We start from the raw sequence: 23,745 nt of genomic DNA, 5'->3' as shown, positions 1-23,745 counted from the left end.
GGTCTTGGTGGAAAGACATGTCTGTAGATGTTTACGAATTTAGCAAACAGTTTCTAAAATATATAAAGATGGAAGGGTTAAAATTCTGTGATCTTTGAAGTAACTTCTACAATGTCTTGTTCTTCTGAGGCCAAACAGATATCTTATTGCTCTTTTTTGTAATTTGAAAATAACATCGAATTGGGCAGCTGTACCAGAACCCCAAAAAGGAAGACCATAACGAAGATGTGACTCGAACAAAGAAAAATATGTTATTTTGGAAGATGCTAAATTGAGTTCATTCGAAACAGATCTTATAGCATAGCAAGCTGAAGATAGTTTCTTCCTTAACAAATTAATATGGAGGGACTATTTAAGGTTGCTGTCTAAAAAAATACTAAGAAATTTTACAGAATCAACAGTACTTATCTGGCTGTTATTAAGAGGTAAGGGTTGGAGAGCTCCTTTATAAGATAATGCTACTGTTTTATCTACGTTAAACGAGAGTAAATTAGAGTCAGACTAGGTTTTTATTGTAAGTAGATCAGAAGTTATAGTAGCATGAAGAGTTGCAATATTTGAGTTGCTCTAAGTGATACTGGTATCATCAGCAAAAAGAAAGATTTTTCCATAGATTTTTAAAATAGTGATGTCATTAGTAAAGATAAGGAAAAGTAGAGGACCCAATACTGATCCTTGAGGTACCCCACATACAATGTTTTTGAGACTAAAGTCTGTATCATTTGCTCTAACCAGTTGTTTCCTATCATCCAAGTAAGATTGGAACCAATTCAAAAAATACCTCGAATTCCGTAGAAATTTAGTTTTTTTATCAAAATGTTGTGATTTACACAATCAAAAGCTTTGGCGTAGTCACAAAAAACGGTGGCAGTGTGAAGATTATTGTTCAGTGCTTGATAAACCTCATGTAGTACAGAAAACATGGCATCAGTGATGCATTTATTATTTAAAAAGCCGAACTGATTTTGTGATAAAATGTTGTTTTCAACGAGAAAGGACATAAGTCGGGCTTTTATGAGTCTCTCAATAATTTTGGAGAGTACCGGTAGTAGTGCAATAGGTCTATAATTGCAGGTATTAGATATTTCACCACCCTTATGAAGAGGAATAATGATGGCATTCTTTAGGCACTCTGGAAATTTGCCTTTCTCAAAAGAATCATTAATCAGAGAGATGAGGACTTCCAACACATTTTCTGGGAGATTAGAAAAAATTTTTGTCGATAGACCATCAGTACTACAGAAAGATTTGCTTTTGATACTATTGATTGTTTGGGTCAGTTCAGATTTATCGACTGGTTTTATAAAGAATGAATTCGAGACCTTTCTTGAATTAGGGAGATAAGAAATGGGATCTTTTTTTGGCAAAATAGTTGATGTAATATTTTTACTCACATTAACAAAGTATTCATTTAGATTTTCAGGGTCTGGAAGGGAAAATGTTTGAGCAGTGTGGGTTTTATTTCGAAGATCGTTTATTATGGACGTTTATGCAGTTTCTTTTGAACACTTTTAGAGCTTCCCAGACGGTTTTGAAGAAGACTTTTTTAGCTGATTTTATAAGTTTAAGATAGGTTGCCTTGTACTTGGTGATATATTCAGTGATAGAGACGTTGGTAGTAAATTTCTTGATGTAGAGTAGAGAACGCATATTCTTGGAAGATATTCGGATACCTTTAATAGTCCAGGGTTTGCGATGTTTTGGCTTAATTGGAATTAAAGGATATGCTTTATTGAAGATACAGACAAGCTTATCTAAAAAATCACTGAAATTATTATCCACGTCCATAGCAGGAAATTGCCACTCAGAGGTTAAGCATAAATTTTGGAAATTACGAAAGTTCCGGGTAGAAAAAATCCTGCCTAAACGTCGGGTTTTCGAGGAGGGTTTGCTAAAGTTATTAAACTTCGTATAAACTGCATCATGATACCGTTGAATACGGCATCAATGAAAAAACAACTGGATCTAGTTGTGGGTGTAGAGAAGAATTCTGAAAATATCACGGACAGAATAAACAAAGAGGTTCTGAGAAAGATGAATAAAGAAATGGAAGGCTTAAATACAATCAAAATCAGAAAATTGGAATATCTCGGACTTATTACACATGGAGAGAGATACAACTTGCTCCAACTCATTACGCAGGGAAAGATTCAAGGCAATAGAAGTACAGGGAGACGCAGAATATCTTGGCCGCACCCTAAGAAAATCACATCAAATGAACTTTTCAGAGCAGCTCTCTCCAAAGTCCGAATAGCTATGATGATTGCCGACATCCGTCGCGGAGATGGCACTTAAAGAAGAATATGTGTTTTTACTCCCTCCTTAAATTTTTCTACCTATCTATTGTTGTCCTGATTCTTCGTTCTTGCATGGTCCTAAATGTATTGTTTCTTCTCATCTGTTATTTGTTTGCAATCTTGGCCGAACCAGTCGTTTCCCTTTTGAATTCGGAATATTCATAATGTTAATGTTATAGGCAGTATACTGTTTACATACTGCTTATATCGAACTAAACTTTTTGGAGCTCCCATGAGCTATTTTCTTGTTCTTTAATCACTTTCATAAACTTTTTATTCTCTTCACTTGATCTTATCAACATAACTATTTTTCCATGTTAATAATGACCCATTGAACGTTTTATAGCGTCACGCGCGACAACTTCTCGCTGAAGGTAAAGTAGATAACTATGAACAAGCTGAACTTGCAGCCAGTCTACTCCTGCTGAAATTTTCGACTGAAGAAGCTCTTGAGGCTGTGAAAGACTGTAATTCCGTAGACGCCGCCATAGCTTTCCTGCAACAGGACTGCGAGCTTTGTGCGGGGAAATATCCCATGAAAGAGGTAAGAGATATTTTCTACAATTGTAACTATTTTAGTTAAGTTAACAGAAATTTGATGTATCATTGATATGCAATATATTATTTGAAATTAAGACAATAACACAAACGAGTCGCTATATTTTTAATAATTATTATCAAAATTGTGAGATCTCCACTAAATGTTTGAATTATAACGATTATTTCATTCATAGGAGATTCTGACCAATAGAAAGCTATAGAAATCTAAATTAAAACGATAATTTTTGATAACTTCCCGTCGTCAAGTATATTACGTCAGATGCCCTTCGTTGCTACGAAAAAATATATTCAGTGATATTAATGACAATTAATGTTTTAAAAATTATAAAAGTGATGACTTTCAACCGTGAAATATTTATAACAACTGTGTGTTTAATTGTAGTAATTTGTACTTACATAAATAAATTACAATAAAATTTTGGATTTGAACAGTTTTATTCATGAAATAATCGCAACAAATTGCACTCGATCTCTAAAATTAATATAGAATTTTTGCCCTCGTGACACTTTAAAATAATTTCACTCGCCTTCGGCTCGTGAAATTAAAACTGTCAAAGTGACACTCGGGAAAAATTCAATAATTTTAGAGCTCTTGTGCAATTACTACTGATTATTTCATTCATAGGAGATTCTGACCAATAGAAAGCTACAGAAATCTGAATTAAATCGATAATTTTTTATAATCTCCCGTCGTTAAGTATATTACGTCAGATGCCCTTCGTTGCTACGAAAAAATACATTCAGTGACATTAATGACAATTAATGTTTTAAAAATTATAAAAGTGATGACTTTCAATCGTCAAATATTTATAAAAACTGTGTGTTTAATGGTACTTACATAAATAAATTACAATAAAATTTTGGTTTTGAACAGTTTTATTCATGAAATAATCGCAACAAATTGCACTCGACCTCTGAAATTAATATAGAATTTTTGCTCTCGTGACACTTTGACATTATTTCACTCGCCTTCGTCTCGTGAAATTAAAACTGTCAAAGTGTCACTCGGGAAAAATTCAATAATTTCAGAGCTCTTGTGCAATTACTACTGATAATTATCTACTGTAGAAAATTACCGATAGAATTTTTTTAAGTAGATTGTTTCTGTTTAATGGCAACCAGTTCCCTAGTTTTGACAACTGTCACATTTAAGAAAATATCCATAATACACGTAACATAACAAATTTTCGAAAAACTGTTGCATTATTTTCAATTTATTCTCACTCTCTTGTGATATTATACCCGATAATTTTTGATAATTTCCCGTCGTCAAGTATATTACGTCAGATGCCCTTCGTTTCTATGAAAAAATACATTCAGTGACATTAATGACAATTAATGTTTTAAAAATTATAAAAGTGATGACTTTCAACCGTCAAATATTTATAACAACTGTGTGTTTAATTGCACTAATTTGTACTTACATAAATAAATTACAATAAAATTTTGGTTTTGAACAGTTTTATTCATGAAATAATCGCAACAAATTGCACTCGACCTCTAAAATTAATATAGAATTTTTGCCCTCCTGACACTTTGACATAATTTCACTCGCCTTCCTCTCGTGAAATTAAAACTGTCAAAGTGTCACTCGGGAAAAATTCAATAATTTTAGAGCTCTTGTGCAATTACTACTGATTATTTCATTCATAGGAGATTCTGACCAATAGAAAGCTACAGAAATCTGAATTAAATCGATAATTTTTTATAATCTCCCGTCGTTAAGTATATTAGGTCAGATGCCCTTCGTTGCTACGAAAAAATACATTCAGTGACATTAATGACAATTAATGTTTTAAAAATTATAAAAGTGATGACTTTCAATCGTCAAATATTTATAAAAACTGTGTGTTTAATGGTACTTACATAAATAAATTACAATAAAATTTTGGTTTTGAACAGTTTTATTCATGAAATAATCGCAACAAATTGCACTCGACCTCTGAAATTAATATAGAATTTTTGCTCTCGTGACACTTTGACATAATTAAAACTGTCAAAGTGTCACTCGGGAAAAATTCAATAATTTCAGAGCTCTTGTGCAATTACTACTGATAATTTATTTGTGTAAATGTCTCAGACTCTAAGGCAGCTGCTTGTAAAAGGATGTAAATTCAATATAACTATCCATAGTCTCTTCATAGATTTTCCACAAGCGTACGACAGCATTAAAATTGATCAGATGTGGAATGCAATGGCAGAACTTTCAGTTTCAAAAAAATTCAACGTCAAAATTGAATTATTCTGTTTATTTTTGTTAATGTGGTTTTGACGTGGTTTTAACTTTTATTACAGTTGCAATCTTATGTTTAACAAATTAATGTCCGACTGGTATATTATTTGATAAATAATGACATGATTTCAAAGCCAGTTAAATATGATATATTTCCCCAGGGCAGGGCGTTATTTTTAAAAATAACACCCTAGGGCCTATTAAATTTAAATAACTAGTTAAATACTGTAAAGTTGACAAATAACAACCTAAGTAAAACTATGGCTACTACAATTACGTTACCACTATTGCTGGTAAATGTACTTATTTAAAATCTAATTAATAGGGCTTTTCATCGATTGTCATTTGTTTCGAGCTTCTGTCATGTCACATAATATTAATATATCTACGTCATACGTCTTTGGTTTGTATCATTGGTATAGTATATACCAATAACGTATGACGTAGATATATTATTATTATGTGACACATGACAGAAGCTAGAAACAAATGATTGTGAATGAAAAGCCCTATTCAAAATTCTTTCAAATTTTTTGCATAATATACAGAATATTTAGTCGGCCATTAAACGTTGAAGGCACCACGGGTATTATGGATAATGACGCTTTCGGTCAACGTATATCACTCGGGCCAAAGACTCTCGGAATACACACCATTGACCTTAATAGCGATAGTATCCTTATAATACCCTTGGTACCTTAATAACTATAACGAACCATCATCAAAATAAAGTTACAAAAAAACTTATCCAGCTTGTTAAGATATGTGAAAATGGCTGTAGATCCAGAGTACGGATCGGTAACAAACTCTCAGAATCATTTGAAATAAGCCGTAGTTTCAAAAAAGAAGACGAGGTGTCACTCTTCTTTTTAATATATACTCCTGAAGAAACAACAGCACAAATTAGTCATGACGAGTCAAATTTTGTATGCAGCCCGGCAATAGAACTCAAGAGAGATAAAATCTTTCTATATTTTATGATCAAACAAAGGAATAAACCATACCGCAAAATGCGAGTTCTCGTCACAAAACTTTAAAAGACTAATTACTTAACGTCGGCAGCCATCGCAACGCCAAACTAAAAAATGAATCAAATCTTGGCGTCTTGGAGTATTTTATACCCTAAACCCAGACAACCTGAACTAAATGTTAATATAAACATTTTTATTTATTACTTCGAGAAAGAAAATTAGTCTGTGTTTATAATACACAGATGGTTATATGGCAAAAGTACGCGTACTTTTTAACTTAGTCTAAAAACAGATGAAATTAATTATACATTATACAGCGTGTCCAATTAAGTCGGCATCATATGGGAAACTTTGTTATTCTTAGTTTTAGGAAAAAAGTTATTCTTTATAAAAAGTTGTGCATGGTCTAAAACTTAAAATACAACCATCAGTTATCAATGTTTTTAAGCTGTATACGAGGTACGTCAAAAAATATGAATTTTACTCAAGAGTAAAGTAGCTTTATTTTTCACAATATTGAAAATTGTTATAAAAAAAGTTGTTTGGAATTAAGAACTATATTTTAATATGCAATTTCATCCTTCTAATTGAAATTTTTTTTTTTAAATTATGGATAACATTATTTTCAGTTATTTCAATTATGATAACTCTTTTATTATTAATTTTACGAAAAACACTTATTCTTTATAAAAAGTTCTGCATGGTTAAAACCTTAAATACAACCATCTAATATCAAATTTGATTAATTTTATACGAGGTGCGTAAAAAAAGATGAATTTCTATCAAGAATGAAGTACCTTTACAGCTCAGAATATTTTAATAAGAAGGATGGAATTACATATTAGAACATGGTTTTTAGTTCTAAACATCTTTACATAAGCACAATTTTCAATATTGTAAAAATAACGGTATTTTATTTAAGCACTCTTGAGCAAATTCATATTTTTTTATATACCTCGTATAAAATTCACAAAATTTGATATAGGATGGCTGTATTTTAGGTGTTGGACCCTGCAGAACATTTTATAAAGAATAACTGTTTTTCATAAAATTAATAATAAAAAAGTTATCATAATAATTCAAATAAATAACTAAAAATAATGTTGATTAGTAAAATTTTCAATTTTTTTTTCTATTATAAGGATGAAATTGCATATTAGAATATAGTTCTTAATTCCAAACAACTTTGTATTATAACAATTTTCAATATTGTGAAAAATAAGGCTACTTTACTCTTGAGTAAAATTCATATTTTTGACATGTATACGGCTTAAAAAAATTGATAACTGATGGTTGTATTTTAAGTTTTAGACCAGGCACAACTTTTTATAAAGAATAACTTTTTTCCATAAAACTAAGAATAAAAAAGTTTCCCATATGATGCCGACTTAATTGGACACGCTATATGAGAAACAGCACAATCAAAAGTTTGAGGGCAGTGCGCAGTCACTACTAGAAAAATAAAAACGCTACAACATTTCAATAGTGTATTATTAATTTTTAAAATTTCAATGAACTTCTTTTTAGATAATTTCTATGCTAAAATGCACCCACCGATGTTGCCAAGATTGCGCCAAAAATTATTTCACAGTCCAAATCACCGATAGAAGTATAATGGATTGCAGCTGTCCTTTTTGTAAGCAACCAGATTTATCCAGCTCAGAAACACACGAAGATGAAGTGACCGAGTACTTTGGAAATCTAGATATTCTATTAAAAGGGATTCTGGATGAACCGGTTCACGAACTTTTCCAAAGGAAGCTGAGGGATAGGACTTTGATGCAAGATCCACATTTTAAGTGGTGTATAAAGGTAAGTATATTAGTTTCTCTGTAGTAGCGTATACGATTATAAAACAGTATCTGGAATACTGAAATAGTTTACTATAATATATGATATCTGATATTTCTGATTCCAATTCCTTTGTAGTCAGCCCTGTGAGAGACTTTTCTAAGACAGGTATTCATAGGTTAGCTAATCTAACCTCACCTATTGTATACTAGATTTTCTAATATACTATACTTTGGATCTGGATCTCATTACATAGCCGAAATAGTGTAATTTTCGAATTTTTATTGATTTTGTTATTTCTTTGTTCTTTTTCAGTGTAAATCTAATTATTTTCTTATTGAATCAACCCAACTTACCGCAATATTTGTCGGTAGATCTACATCTCAAAGGCCTCCCATTTTTTTTTCATTAGTGTCTCTGTAAGAGTACAACTTTTCATGCCATACAGAAATGTGGAGAATATGTAGCAGCGTGTTAATCTGATTTTAATGTTTGATGTAATATTATCTGGCTTTTCCAACGCGTATTCTTATTCCTTTATTGAATGGGTTGCATATGTGAGTCCATATTAAATGTAGTAATGAAACACAGACTTACTCACAATCATTTAATAATACTTTGACGACCGGTTTCGATCTCTACACTATTCAGATCATCTTCAGGTCGGCGTTACAAGTAGATAAATGCTACAATTAAAGAAAGCCAGAGTTAGAACAATGTCTGGTTCTACAATGTACAAATGCTAATAGAAAGCCAAAATTTGAAAAAAATTTGAAAAAAGTATGCAACTGCTGACATTTTAGAACAACAAACTGATACATACATATGCACACCTATGAGAAACACATGCATGTATACGCACATGGATACATGCGGTTTATGACTATTTGTTGAACGAGTAAAAACTTTTAAAAAACCATTAAAAACTATTAAAAAACTTATTAAATCAAAAATTAAAAAATGCTTCCAAATTCAAATAATAATAAATAGTAATATTATTTTGATCCACTTACATGCCGTTACAAGGGATGCGTTGCCAGTTCGTTGATAACATGTTTATACGTCCAACTTATGCTAATAGGATAGCTAGGTGAGGTACAGGGCAAGCAGACATGTTTCGTAGGTCAAAACATAGTAAATCTTTTGAAATTTGAATGGATCCTGAAGGAAGATGTGTGTTGAGAAACAGAGAATTCTCTGTCTCTCTCTCTCTCTCTCTCTCTCTCTCTCTCGCTCTCTCTCTGTTTCTTAACACACATCTTCCTTCAGGATCCATTCAAATTTCAAAAGATTTACTATGTTTTGACCTACGAAACATGTCTGCTTGCCCTGTAGGGGAGAGTTGGACAAAACCGGGTACCACTCCAAAAACCGTCTGTATCTTTTGCTATGTGAGAGTAGCAAATGTTTGCTGCAGATTGAAATATTCTCAAATGACTTAAGTTTGATATGCCAATGTCAATTTTTAAAAATATTCTTAGATTTTTAATTTTTTTTATTTTTATGAAATTATTGCAAAATACCCGGTTTTGTCCAACCGGTATGATAAAACCGGGTAGTAACTTAATTACCATGTAAAAAGACTAATGGGCAGAAAATATAATATTTATTAAAAGTATGTAAACAAAAATCGAAAATCTATGAACAGAAGTCACAAATAAAAACTTCATCTACATCATCATAGGCACTACAGGCGTCATAAGCCTATTTGGTGCAAGACACACATTTCATCCAGCCTTCCTTCGCATTATACAGTCGAACACACTTATTAGAATACCGTTTATAGGAATATCCCGGTTTAAGGAATAGAAATTTGAGGTCCGAAACGTTTCTACAAGCCACCAATGATCGGTTATTAGAATATATCGGTTATAGGAATACTTTTGTCACGAAGGCTATTCCAATAAGCGGGTTCGACTGTAATTTAAAAAAAAGTTAATTGTAATATAGACACGCATCGTCATTATTATCTTCTTCCTCCAAACTCTCCAAAATTTTGTTTTTGGTGCAGCCCTTTTTACCACGTTTTTTCTTTTTTTTTTTGAAAGTTCATTTAGTTTTAATTTTTTACGACTGGAGATTTTTTTAATTTTTCCTACTAGCTTTCTTACTAGCTTCTTCAACAGAAGAAGCCACATGTTGTAGTTAAGTAAAAGCAAAAAAACCACTGCAGAAACTGGAAGTAACAACAGGTCTGATAAAAACGGGTACCCGGTTTTGTCGATTTTCGGACTACCCGGTTTTATCAAACTCGTAAACAAGACATTAAATGTTATTTAAATTTTTAAGTTATGAAATAATATTAAAAATTTTTGGCCAAATTAAAGGTAATATACTAGGTTACATGTATTAAATTTTAAAATGGCCATTAGTTATTAATTAGAGGAGAAAACAGTTATAAACTTAACTTAAAAATCGAGTTTCCTCCATCAAAAAACAGGTGAGGTCTTACTGCTCCGGCACAGATTACTCAAATGAGGTAGAAATGAATACACACGACTGTTGGTGGTAAAGGGACACTAATTTTAACATTGTCTAATAGATAGCAGCAAGACAGTTAGAAGAATTAAGGGGTACCCGGTTTTATCAACCTACCCGGTTTTGTCCAACTCTCCCCTACCTCACCTAGCTATCCTATTAGCATAAGTTGGACGTATAAACATGTTATCAACGAACTGGCAACGCATCCCTTGTAACGGCATGTAAGGGGATCAAAATATTACTATTTGTAATTTTTTTAATTTGGAAGCATTTTTTAATTTTTGATTTAATAAGTTTTTTAATAGTTTTTAATGGTTTTTTAAAAGTTTTTACTCGTTCAACAAATAGTCATAGACCGCATGTATCCATGTGCGTATACATGCTTATGAGTATTTGTTTCTCATAGGTGTGCATAATGTATGTATCAGTTTGTTGTTCTGAAATGTCAGCAGTTGCATACTTTTTTCAAAATTTTTTCAAATTTTGGCTTTCTATTAGCATTTGTACAACCAGACATTGTTCTAACTCTGGCTTTCTTTAATTGTAGCATTTAACTACTTGTAACGCTGACCTGAAGATGATCTGAATAGTGTAGAGATCGAAACCGGTCGTCAAAGTATTATTAAATGATTGTAAGTATGTGTTTCATTACTACATTTCTTATTTCTTTGTTTATATCCCAATTATTGTTAACATTAGCGCCCAAATAGATGATATGGTGGACTCTTTCTAACTTTATTCTATACGCCCTTATGTTCATTGGTTGTAACTCTGTTTTGCTGCCAACCACAAGTTTTGTGTTAGACTTAGAAGTATTAAGTTTTAGCCCATATTCAACATATATTTCGGTTATTTTTCTTCAGCCTGTTTGCATCCCCTTTGGGAAAAACGCTACCCCATGAGTTCTCCACCTTTTTCTGTTTTGTGTCAATTTGGTGTCAATTTCGCCTACTTTTGCTTTGATATCATCTAGCCATCCTTTTTGTGGACTTCCCCTACTACGACTGTGCTCGCGTGGTCTCCAATGTACATCGTTTCTCGTACACCTTTACCTCTTTTCCACCGTCCACCATAATTCGGTTACCCTGTTTATATGTCGTTGCAACTCTTTTTCATTGGAAGAGTCTGCGTATCTGAGATTGTTGATAATAACTCAGTTGAATTTGATGCCGTATACCTATCTAACCTATCATAAACTAATGCAACATAACCTGTATCGCATATTAAGCCCGATGTGACCGTATTGATGATACTTTTATCCTTTTTATACCTGTATATTTGTTTGTAATGTATTTTGTTCCCTGCAACCACTAACTCAAAATTAATGTGTTTGTATTTTTTTGTCCTTTCAGTGTTCTTCGGGGTTCATTGCTCACCCTCGTCAGAAACGACTGATTTGTCCAGACTGTAAGTCAGTTACGTGTGCGAGTTGTAGAAGACCGGTATGTACAAAGAATAACGACAACAATATCCTACTAACAAAAACCATAACAAATCATACCCACCTTTAACCATTTTAGTTAAAAAGAGTATAGTGTTCGATAGGCAAAAGTTGCAAAAAATTATATTACATTAGATATGTTACATTAGAATAAATAGAAATATCACCATACCTGCAGAACTTGGTGAGGGATTATTTCACCGACAGAAGCATTAATACAACAGCTAAAGATGACACAATGAAGACATCTGCAGGAGTTCTACAGGGCTCGGTTCTAGGACAGCTGCCTTGGAATGTAATCTGTAATGATATACTGGAGATAAACCTAGGAGAGGGAATACAAGCAATTCCTCATGAAGACGACTTGGTCATGCTAGTGGAGCACTTCGAGAATGGGTCCATAATGGATTGGGAAAACACAGCTCTTGTTCTTAATTTAGAACAAATAGAAAATGATATAATAACCTTAAAAATAAAAAACTGGAGAAAAAAAAGCACGAAACAGACCAGAATGAAGAAGAATCCTGGAACAGGCCAAGACCCAGAAAGGGTTGTCGAGCCAGTGATGATGATGATGAAACACAGCTCTTGAACTAGTTAAGATGTGGCTAGAGGAGAGAGAACTGACGCTTGCTGCACAGAAGAAGGAGGACATAATCTTCAAGAGTTCAAGAGCGAACGACATAACATATCTATTTCACTTTAGCAGGAGAAAGTATCCTGCTTGCCAATAAAGCCAAATATCTGGGGTAATACTGGACACCAAACAGAGCTTCGTAGAATACATAATATATGCCGCGAAAAAGCCGACAAAAAGAACAGCAGCCATAACAAGAATCATACCAAACGTAGGAGGTCTGTAGATAGATAGAAGGGAATTTCTTATGGAAGTTGTTCACTTTACCATACCACACGCATCACCAGTATGGCAGCAGGTAATGCGTAATCAAAAATACAGAAGAATTCTGAAGATACCTCAGAGAAAGCCCCTTCTGAGGGTCTTCTGTGCATATAAGACGACTTCGACAATTGCCTTACAAGTGATAGCAGGGGTGCCACCAATTCACTTTGTAGTGAGAGAAAGAGCAATTACCTATGGCATGAGAGAAAACGACAAATCAGACCAGAGAGGAGAACCAACGAAAAATTTCAAGAAGAGTGCGCAAACGAACATAGAGCTGAATGGACAAGAACATTCATACTGGGCGTAGATACTGGGTAGGACACGGCCATAGGGTGACTAACTATTTCTTAACATAGTTCCTTACGGCGCACGGCTCTTTCAATGCCTGGTAAGGAAGGGGAACCAAGAAGATGGTAACTGAGTTAACTGCGGGGTTAACGACACGGCTGAACACTATAATATGTTCAATTGCATAAAGTTACGAACGAAAGTGGGAAACTATAAGAAGGTAGGCAAAGTTATAGAGGGAATAACAGAATGGTAGTGGTGGGAAGAGGAGAAAATAAAAAAAAGAAATCCCGAGGGCAATAACTCGAATAATAAAGAAGAAAGAGATCCTAGAAATAGAACGACAGCAGACAGAAACGCTAAAGGGAAAAACAGAAGAGAAGGATTTCGCTCATGCTTGTTATGACGGTCTAAACAAGATCAGCCGTGCATGTGCGGCTGACAGTAGCTTTAGTTGGTCGTTAGGGCATCCTGGACCCACCTGACAGCACGACTTCCAAGAGGAAGGAGAGGACTACTAGGGTGTACCCTTTTACTCTGAATCCAACAAACGTTTTTAGAAGATTTTACACCCTCACCAAAAAAATGTTATATGTCATTTTTGTAATAGTCACGTGAAGTCATTTTTATTTGTGATATGTCTCATTTCATATGCTACATATCATAATATGCCTTTAATCATAGATCATATTATAACTGTGATTGTAAAGTAACATTATTTATTGTTTGATTTTTTAGTGGGAAAAACAGCATGAGGGGATCACATGCGAGAAATTCGCGGAATGGAAAGACGCCAACGATCCTGAGAACCAAGCCTCTGGCGTTACGAAGCATCTTGCTGAAAATGGAATAGACTGTCCTAAATGTAAATTCAGATATTCGCTATCAAAAGGTGGTTGTATGCATTTTACTTGCACGCAGTGCAAGCATGAGTTTTGCTATGGTTGCGGCAAACCATTCATGATGGGAGCTAAGTGTACTATCAGCCAGTATTGTGGAAAGTTGGGCTTGCATGCGCATCATCCAAGGAACTGTTTGTTTTATCTGAGGGATAAGGAACCACATGAACTGGAAAAGTTATTAAAGGTACGTCCCTTTTTCTACTTCATTATCGCCATCATTATTAATATGTATCGTAATCGTCATTACGTCATCATTTTCATCAATTTTGGTGTTTTTTAGGATAACAAAATTGAATATAGGCTGGACAATGATGAAGACAATGCTTCTGCTGTGCTGAAGTGCATGATACCTCTACAAAAAGAAACACCAACTGGCTTGTTAGATACTGTATGTAATAATGAAGTGACTCCAGGACAATCAGGTCTTTGTAGGTGAGTTAAGAAGTTAATAGTGAAATATGTATTATTTTAATTGTATTATCTTTTCAATCACGTTTTATATTATTATCTTGTAAAACATCGATAGAAGGAGCCAATATGAACAATAATTTTTAGCACATCAACATATCTTATTGACTCATACAAATATAAAAATCCAAATAATAATTTTAGGAACCATTATTCTGAATATTTGTGTCTTGTGATTCGAAAGCACAATCTTGAAACAATAGACTTGTTAACAGCAGATGATTTGGAGACTGTAGTAAGAAGAGCTTCTAAAAAGTTGCCTCCTAATGCATTTGGCACTCCTCGTGAAATGTATAAATCTCGTTTAAGACAGGTACACAAAAACGTTGAGCCTCTTTCCAAAAGACATCATTTTAAAACAAAAGTTTAATCGCTATAAAATTTGGTAGATATCATGAAATGCCACGAGAAATTAGTTTTAAAACCATGATTTTTAACTTCCACTGTATCACTCATAATATGTCTTATACCTAACTTTCTTATAAACTCTTGTCTATTTCTGTCACCATCATCTTTTCGTTTTTAGTCTTGACATATTCTCTATAAAGTTTATATTTTCTATTCTGAATGTGTGCTCATATTATCTTATTCTTTTTTAGTTGTAGGTACTTCCTTTTTTGTCTCGTGAGATTGTGTCTAAAGCATACATTACTATTGACTTTCTTAGCTTAAAATAATAAAATTGCATTACTTTAAAAATAAATACGGAAAAAATAATAGACCTATTTGTTAATTAAAACAAATATATTCTCTATTTATTGATTTCTCTTTTGAAAACAGGCCAACATTCCAAATCACTTCCTTACCGAACTAACCCCTTTGTTTTGTGTGTGCGTAGGCTGCATTACATCGAGTATTTAGTCGGGCTCATTGGCAGACACCAGCTGGATCCCATACCCATTCTGGACCTAGTTGAGGTCAGCCAGGAGTTGCGCAGAAGAGGTAGAGACTTACCAGAACGTTCCGCTTGGTGTGACGACAAGGAGTACAAGAATATCTGTGCGAAGGTGAGTCCCATGGGACCCAAATTGATGAAGGCGTAAGAATTTTTCAGAAATGTGCACTAGAAAGTATGTGGACTTATTTTATTATCTTGAAATCTATAACTAATATAAATTCTGTCATAGTTAGCTGTAATTCAAAATTTGTCTTAGTTGGCCATATTTCTTTATGTTAGTTAAAAGTTAACTAGACCACTGTTGTGAACCATTAAATAATTAAAAATGAATAACCATTTTCAATTTCGTTGCAAAACGAACATACAGCCGAACTGCCGAACCATATTCTAGTCCAATCAGAGAGTGCAGCAAGCACCTCTACCGGTTTCGAAACTTATTAGTCTCTCATCAGGAGGCACATATGCTGCTCTCTCTGATCCAACCAAAACAAACCCCAGCGTGCAGTCCCGGATCGCAACGAACGGAATGGCATAGATGCCCTAGCGGCAACTGCTAGCAAAAGACTAAGTTTTCACTCTAATGGCATATAAATCAACATAATGCTATTCTACATCCCACCAGAATGAAAACAATGGGAACCTTCTCTGGTTACACCTCCGAGGCTTCTACAATTTGCAAGCCATACGGATGTTGAGACTAAGGAAGATGAGGGAATTCTACAATTTACAATTCACGTTCCTTCTGCTCAGCGCGATAAAGTTCCAACGAGAACGGTTCCCTTCATACTCCAATCAGAGTAAATGTTAATCAAAAATGAATAACCATTTTCAATTTCGTTGCAAAACAAAAATACAGCCGAACCATCTTCTAGTCCAATCAGAGAGTGCAGCAAGCACCTCGACCGGTTTCGAAACTTATTAGTCTCTCATCAGGAGGCACATATGCTGCTCTCTCTGATCCAACCAAAACAAACCCCAGCGTGCAGTTCAGGATCGCAACGAACGAAATGGCATAGATGCCCTAGCGGCAACTGCTAGCAAAAGACTAAGTTTTCACTCTAATGGCATATAAAACAACATAATGCTATTCTACGTCCCACCAGAATGAAAACAATGGGAACCTTCTCTGGTTACACCTCTTAGGCTTCTACAATTTGCAAGCCATACGGATGCTGAGACTAAGGAAGATGAGGGAATTCTACAATTTACAATTCATTAAATAATTGTTACGTGTAAAAATGAAAATGTTACGTGTACCCAGTGTTCTATACGGAGTAGAAACGTGGACATTGAAGGCGGAAACTGTATCGAAACTTCAGGCTTTTGAGCCACGGTTGTACAGAAAGATCCTGAAAATACCATGGACAGACAAAGTCACCAATGAAGAAGTATTACAGAGGATGAACACAACCGCAGATTTGATCAACATCGTGAAGGGCCATAAGCTGCAGTACTTGGGACATATAGCGATAAATCAAGGCAGATACGAGGTACTCCAATGCATTTTGCAAGGTAAAATTTAAGGAAAAAGGGGCTCAGGACGAAGAAGAATATCCTGGCTTGCCAACCTGAGAGCATGGTATAGAAATACCTCAACACAACTATTCCGCATAGCAACCAACAAAATCACCATAGCCAAAATGATCGACAACGCTCGGAACGGACAGGAAACCTAAGAAGAAGAAGTAAATAATTATTAATTATGACGTAGGTAGTAAAAAGGTGAACATGTAGAAATGCAGACACGAGAGATATAACTCATTCCACTATTAATGGAAGGAAAATAAAAGGAAAGCTTGGTCCTGATATACGACAAATAGCCAGGCTGCGTAATATCAAAGATTGGATAGGAGTAGACCTCCACCTTAATAAGAAAAGCATGGGTAAGAGATGAATTTACAGAAGTCATCGCCAACTTCCATTAGATACGCAACCTAAAGAAGAAAAAGGTAAATAGCTCCAGTTGAATAGTTATACGAAAAGAATTGGAACCAATAGTTCCGGTTATTTTTACTTCTGGTTCAAGAGGTCTAAACCAATGAATAAAAGTGGAAATGCCTATGAAAAAATGTAATGGTAGAAAAAATAGAGTAGATCAGATAGCGAGCGGGCTAAGCGTGTGAATCGCATTCACTTTACTGCGCATGATCTACTGGATTGATTTAAAAAACACTGGGTAGACAACAAAATGAAAAACGTAGCAGTTTAAAATCTAAACAGATCTGCTACAGACTCGAATACGCTGGTGTATCGGATCGACTTATGGATAAGCAGTATCACAAGAGATTGGGCTTTTGACTCGATGTTATACTTACTCTATATGTCACAACTGGAAAAGCATGTACGCTAAAAGCCGTGATATAGAAAATGAAAACTAAATTCTGAAAAACTTTTCATTAATCCTTCTGCAGTTTTGCTACAGAAATTATTGATTAGGTTGCATATTGTTTTTAGAAACTTGACAAGACGGGTTGGAAGGTAAAGTGTGATTTGTGCTACATACAAAATTATTCTTCGGGTATTTGTGCATAGTGAACAGATAGGTGGTTTATGTAACGGATTTGGAACGAGAGAAGCATTGTTAGTGATAAACGTAGTACTTACTCAAAGATATCGTGACATATCTGTAGATATGTACTGTTGTTTTATTGACTTCCAAAAGGCCATTGATCGTGTTAAGTATGTACTCTATATTGATCGAAGTTCTAAGATGCATTGGCTTGGACGGGAGATACGTTCGAATAATTGCAAATTTATATTGAAATCAGACAACATCTGTTTTAGTAGACGGTTTGGAATCAAAGTCTCTTAATATTACAAGAGGAGTACGGCGGGAATGCCTCTTGTCGCTCGTGCTTTTCAACGTTTAGTCCGAAAGAATTTTCAGATATACATATTCTGAAAAAAAAAAGAAGGAATAATTGTAAATGGTGAAGTCATCAATAATTTGCAATATCTGGACGATACAGTACTTCTAGCTTCTATTCAAGAAGATCTGCAAACATTACTTGATAGTTTCGATGAGAGCTATAAGAAAGCAGGTCTGGATCTGAACATACGGAAAACCAAAATACTCGGAATAAGTAAACAACAGTTTATAAAACCGTCAATATTCAAGTAATATAAAACTTGAGCAAGTTGATTAAATTGTTCACCTTGGATATAAGTTAAATTGTAACGTAGAGAGTCACGGTGAAATTAGATCTAGGATAGAGCAGGCTAGAGCTGCTTTTAGCAGGATGTCCAAGGTGTTATGTAACAGCGACCTAAAATTGGAATTGAGGATCCGTCTACGTCGCTGCTACGTGTTCTTGGTCTTATTTTATTCTGTCGAGTCTTGGACTGTGAACAAAATCGATCTAACTCGCCTCCGAAAACGTGGTGAAGTGGAAGTGAAAACGTGGAAAAGAAGAATTTTAAATTGGAAAGAAATCCTTTGTAAAAGGTATAAAATTTTTTATTAAAAATCCTTTAAAAGGGCTACATCACAACAAAACGTTTTCGATTTTTTTGAAAAATCATCATCAGTGTTCGATAAACTGGATGTTAGCTGAGCCACAGAAGAAAAATATCTGGGTAAAAACCCTTTACATAAAAAGAGCACCCAGTTATTTTTACCCAGATATTTTTCTTTTGTGGCTCAGCTAACATCCAGTTTATCGAACACTGATGATGATTTTTTAAAAAAATCGAAAACGTTTTGTTGTGATGTAGCCCTTTTAAGGGATTTTTAATAAAAATTTTTTATACCTTTTACAAAGGATTTCTTTCCAATTTTGTGATTGATGGTATACAGCCAACTACAGGAAAACTTTTTCTTTTCCTTGTAGATTTTAAGAATTTTAAAAGTTTCTTGAGTGGAGAAGGTTCGAAACTCCAAAATACTAAAAGCCTCAGCAAGACTACTGAGATTATATAAAGGATCAAAAAGAAAATGCTGAGTATTTTGGAGATTTAACGGGAGGTCTCAAATTATATAGGTGGCTACAAAATATCATGCAAGGAAAAATAGCAGGCAAAAGCCGTCCAGGACAAAGAAGAACTTCATGGTTGAAGAACTTGCGAGATTATATTAATAAATGCTATATTAAACAACGCAAGGTACTATCAACTGGCCATTCGATATTCCATCAACTTTTTCATAATCAGTACCTTTACCTGCTTTGAACCACACTGAAGACAATCTGATTTAGTGATAATCATTGACGAGATTAATACCTATGAATATTATCTGGTGAATAAGAAAATATTTAACCTACCAAATCTGAACTATAATACAACTATATTCTACATACTTTCTATTTATGTTTTATATTTTACATTTATACAATATTTTATATTAACACACAATATTTTTTTCAAGTCACAAAAATTCTTACGTTTTTAACTACTGGGTTTCTGGTAGTGTCTAAAGAAGCTTTTGTCTCTTATCTAGTGTTTCTATATTCAAAATTGACAAAGACTATATTTATATAAACAAATATATACGTAAAAAATAAACGTAGATACCAAGAGATAAGAGATATCTGTCGTTGCTTTGGACAAGTAGGTCTGTCAATGCGCCCAGTGGCTAAGGTTTGGCTTTGTAACTTCTGCTTCTTTAATGCCTTGCAAATAATGCTTGTTAACAACTAACCATATATAAATGTGCTAATTGTTGTAATTCGTGATGAAAGTATCTATGTTAATTTGTGTTCAAAGAAGCTATCACATATAGAACTAAAGTCTATACATTTTGTAGAGTGTATCAACGTTTATGATGTTGAAGTCATCACATCATGTGAAACAAACATAAGGACGGTCCGATGAGTACTTAGCTTATAAAAGAAAAACGAAAATTTTGAAAAAGTGGCGATTTAATTCTCAAAATAGCCTCCTTTTATTTCAATCGCTTGACTCAGTGATGCTCTAAATTCTGTAACCTGCCTGGGTATATGTTTTGTCGAGGTTTCTGCCCCCGAGTGACTTTTTGAAGTTTGGAAATAATAATAATTCACACGGGGCCAAATCTGGAGAATACGGTGGATGAGACAGCAGTACGTAGCCCAATTCAACCAATTTGGCTCTGGCGACGGCGGATTTTTTCGTTCTGGTCAAGAGCACTTTTTTCTTCGACAAATAATGCCGTTTTTTTTCTATTTTCTAGAATTCGGTGTTGAGTCGGACTAATAAATAGTGATAGAAGAGCTCTGTAATCGTTTGCCCTTTTCTAGATAGTCACTTCTTATGAAACCCAGACAAAGGTGACCATTACCTTTAAGGTCAATAGAACAACTTTCGCCTTTTTCGAAGCACGTTCGCTGGCTAAATTTCACTGTTTCGACAATTTCTTGGTCTCTGGTGTATACCAGTGGATCCCATGTTTTATTTACGGTCACAAAACGATGCGTAAACTCTTTCAGATTGTGCCTACACAGCACCAAACACAGCTCTGAAGTGGTCTCAAACGCGACACTCATCGCACCGACAGCTTTCTTATGCCCAAAATTTCATGAAGGTTATGACTCACGCGGTCTTTTGAGGAAACCTGCTCAGATATCTGCTCAGCTATTCTCCGCGCCGTCTCCATGTAAACACTCTTTGATCTGGCTACACGATTTAAAAAAATATTTGATGGATTCGACCGTTACTTGATGGAAGTTCATTTTATCTAACAACAAAACACTGAAAACATTTGTTTTCTATACTTCCACAAAATTTATTACAACTATGTGACTACAGCTGTTTCGCAGAGTGCCTTTCTCAAGTGATATAGTTTACAATGTGTTTGCCTTTTTAAGTCTTTAACTGAAGATGTTGAGGAGTGGGGAGTTGTTTGTCTCGAGTTGGTCATTCAGAATTATATCTGTACTTTTCAATTTATTAATTTCCATAGATTCTAAATATCTATCTAGATATCTTCTAGATATCTATCTTTTTTAGAATCTATGGAAATTAATAAATTGAAAAATACAGATATAATTCTGAATGACCAACTCGAGACAAACAGCTCCCCACTCCTCAACCTCTTCAGTTAGAGACTTAAAAAGGCAAACACATTGTAAACTATATCACTTGAGAAAAGCACTCTGCCGAAACAGCTGTAGTCACATAGTTGTAATAAATTTTGTGGAAGTATAGAAAACAAACGTTTTCAGTGTTTTATTGTCAGATTAAAAAAAATCGAATCAGTGACCGATACCTGTTCTTTTTCCATTCGTATAAAATCCGTGGACACGCCCGTTTCCAGACGCGGTTAAAACAAACTCACAAATCCGATTTGACTGAAATTTTGACATTATCGGTCTACCAGAATGTGCTACACGATAGCAAATTTCTCTTGCGATAGTGGCGCCATCGAGTGGTGAGGCTAAGTACCTATCGGACCGTCGTAAAAAAAATCAAAATCAATGTATCAAAAAACACAAAAATGCCGCATAACTTCTTTTTAAACAAACAGTGTCCAGTTATATTTTTAAGTATTTCAATCATGTTTTTTCTTTATTTTTAGATCGTTATGGAACAGATACCCTTAGAGTAACGTTTGTTGATATTTCCATTTTGGAGAAGGTGATTTCTCTTTCCTCTACCATGTATGTGGAGTGTTTTTTATACATAGATTATATATAAAAGTGAAAATATTTATACGATATATTAAATTACTTAAAATAATTTTGTTTTATTTGATCCAAAAATCAATCCAAAAATTTTCTAGATTTAAAAATTATCAACATACTTGTGTAGGATTCCATCCTACACAAGATACATTGGCGGCCTATCTATGTTACATAGATTCACATGAATTCCCATGTCAAAAAATAACTTCGAGATAGAATTGAGTAGCCTTAAGCAAATAGCAGTAAACAATGAGTACAACAATAAACAAAACTTTAAACCAAAAACTGCATAAAAACCTCCGAAATTAGTCTTTCCACGACCAAAGAAACACCTAACCTTCTGCTTGAGTACATATACAAGAAAGATATCAACAAAAATAGCCAATTACACAAGAAAAAAGGAATATCACCAGCTTTCAGAACAAACAACTTAAGCAAATATACTAAGAACAACAAGAACCAAAAGAAAAGCACTTACACAGTGGTGTAGGTATACAAAGATGCATATGTGGTGACTGCTCAAAATCTTACATCGGTCAAATTGGTAGAACCTTTAACAAACTTATAGCAGAACACAAAACGGCTTACAATAATAGAAAAACAGATCCGCACTTTACCTTCTACATTCTAGATCATAATCATTCTTTTAATGACCAATTTAAAATTTTACTTATTCAAAATAAATACCCTATGCTATCTTTATTAAAATCTATAAAAATTGATAAATTAAAAAATAGAGATATAACTCTGAATGAGCAACTTGAGACAAACAGCTCTCCCCTCCTCAACTTATTCAGTTAAAGACTTTAAAGTGCACTCATAGTAAAATGCATCACTCGCGTACCTATTAAAAACAAAAGTTTTCAGTGCTTTATTGTTAGAACTATAAAGTATATTACTGACACGTTGAATGGGTTGCATGTGAGAGTTCATTTTGAATGAAGTAAAAAACAGACGTACTCTTAATCATTTATTGTAACTTCCGACGACCGGTTTCGCTCTCTAAAGTATGCAGAGCATTTTCAGGTCAACGGTTACAAGTCACTAAATGCTACAAATAAAAAGCAGGGTTAGAACAATGTCAGGGCCTCGATTTTTGACCCTTCGCTTCATTATCGAACGTATTCGCTACGTATACTAAACAGATACGAAGCGAAGACGTTCGATAACGAAGCGAACGGTCAAAAATCGAGGCCCTGGTTATAAAAGATGCTAAAGATCCATAAGATCAAGCCAATATTGAACAACATACATAAAAGTAGTTAAGACAGCAGACAAATACATATATATGCACACTCGGGGGCGGCAACAAACGTCCTCAAGCTAACATACACATGCATATGTATGCCGTCTATAATCATGCAATGATAACGTGTCGTACTTACATTCGGCTACAAGGATCTACTTCTGGCTACTTCTAGCTCCAATGAATACTCAGGAAGTAGCTCCTTGTAGCCGAATGTAAGTACGATACGTTATCATTGCATGATTACAGACGACATAAATCTGCATGTGTATGTTAGCTTGGGTACGTTTGTTGCCGCCCCCGAGTGTGCATACATATGTATTTGTCTGCTGTCTTAACTACTTTTATGTATGTTGTTCAATATTGGCTTTATCGTAGGGATCTTTAGCATCTTTTACAACCAGACATTGTTCTAACTCTGGTTTTTATTGTAGCATTTAGTGCCATTTAGTGACATGTAACCGTTGACCTGAAGATGCTCTGCATATTTTAGAGAGCCAAACCGGTCGTCGGAAGTTACAATAAATTATTGTAGTACGTCTGTTTTTTACTTCATTCATATATTACTAACTCTTGAAACTGAAATTGTCTATTAAAACTGACTCCAGATTGTCCCCAGATTGAAATCGAACGAAAAGATCTGTACTTAATGCGTTGGACTTTTTAAG

General features: G+C 34.2%; 1 protein-coding gene across 6 annotated transcripts in view; it reads left to right on the top strand.

Moving 5' to 3' along the window:
• Positions 1 to 21,886, top strand: part of LOC114324286 (E3 ubiquitin-protein ligase lubel) — a 146,962-nt gene extending 125,076 nt beyond the window's left edge. For 3 of the 6 annotated variants that reach the window (XR_003651520.2, XR_003651521.2, XR_003651522.2), the window contains exons 17-24: positions 2,644 to 2,841; positions 7,590 to 7,874; positions 11,687 to 11,776; positions 13,706 to 14,053; positions 14,150 to 14,301; positions 14,482 to 14,650; positions 15,176 to 15,344; positions 21,726 to 21,886. Coding sequence is in view for 2 of the 6 variants with exons in the window: in XM_028272088.2 (XP_028127889.1) it covers positions 2,644 to 2,841; positions 7,590 to 7,874; positions 11,687 to 11,776; positions 13,706 to 14,053; positions 14,150 to 14,301; positions 15,176 to 15,344; positions 21,726 to 21,755 (1,272 nt within the window). In the remaining 4 variants the exon portion in view is untranslated. The remainder of the gene's footprint in view (positions 1 to 2,643; positions 2,842 to 7,589; positions 7,875 to 11,686; positions 11,777 to 13,705; positions 14,054 to 14,149; positions 14,302 to 14,481; positions 14,651 to 15,175; positions 15,345 to 21,725) is intronic. The other 3 variants (XR_003651523.2, XM_028272088.2, XM_028272089.2) reach the window with 3 other exon arrangements.
• Positions 21,887 to 23,745: the final 1,859 nt, after the last annotated feature.

This window comes from Diabrotica virgifera, chromosome 1, assembly GCF_917563875.1.
Source record: "Diabrotica virgifera virgifera chromosome 1, PGI_DIABVI_V3a".
Classification (NCBI taxonomy): Eukaryota; Metazoa; Arthropoda; class Insecta; order Coleoptera; family Chrysomelidae; genus Diabrotica; species Diabrotica virgifera.
The sequence above is the reverse complement of the archived record's forward strand: the minus strand, read 5'-3'. Positions and strand labels throughout refer to the sequence as shown.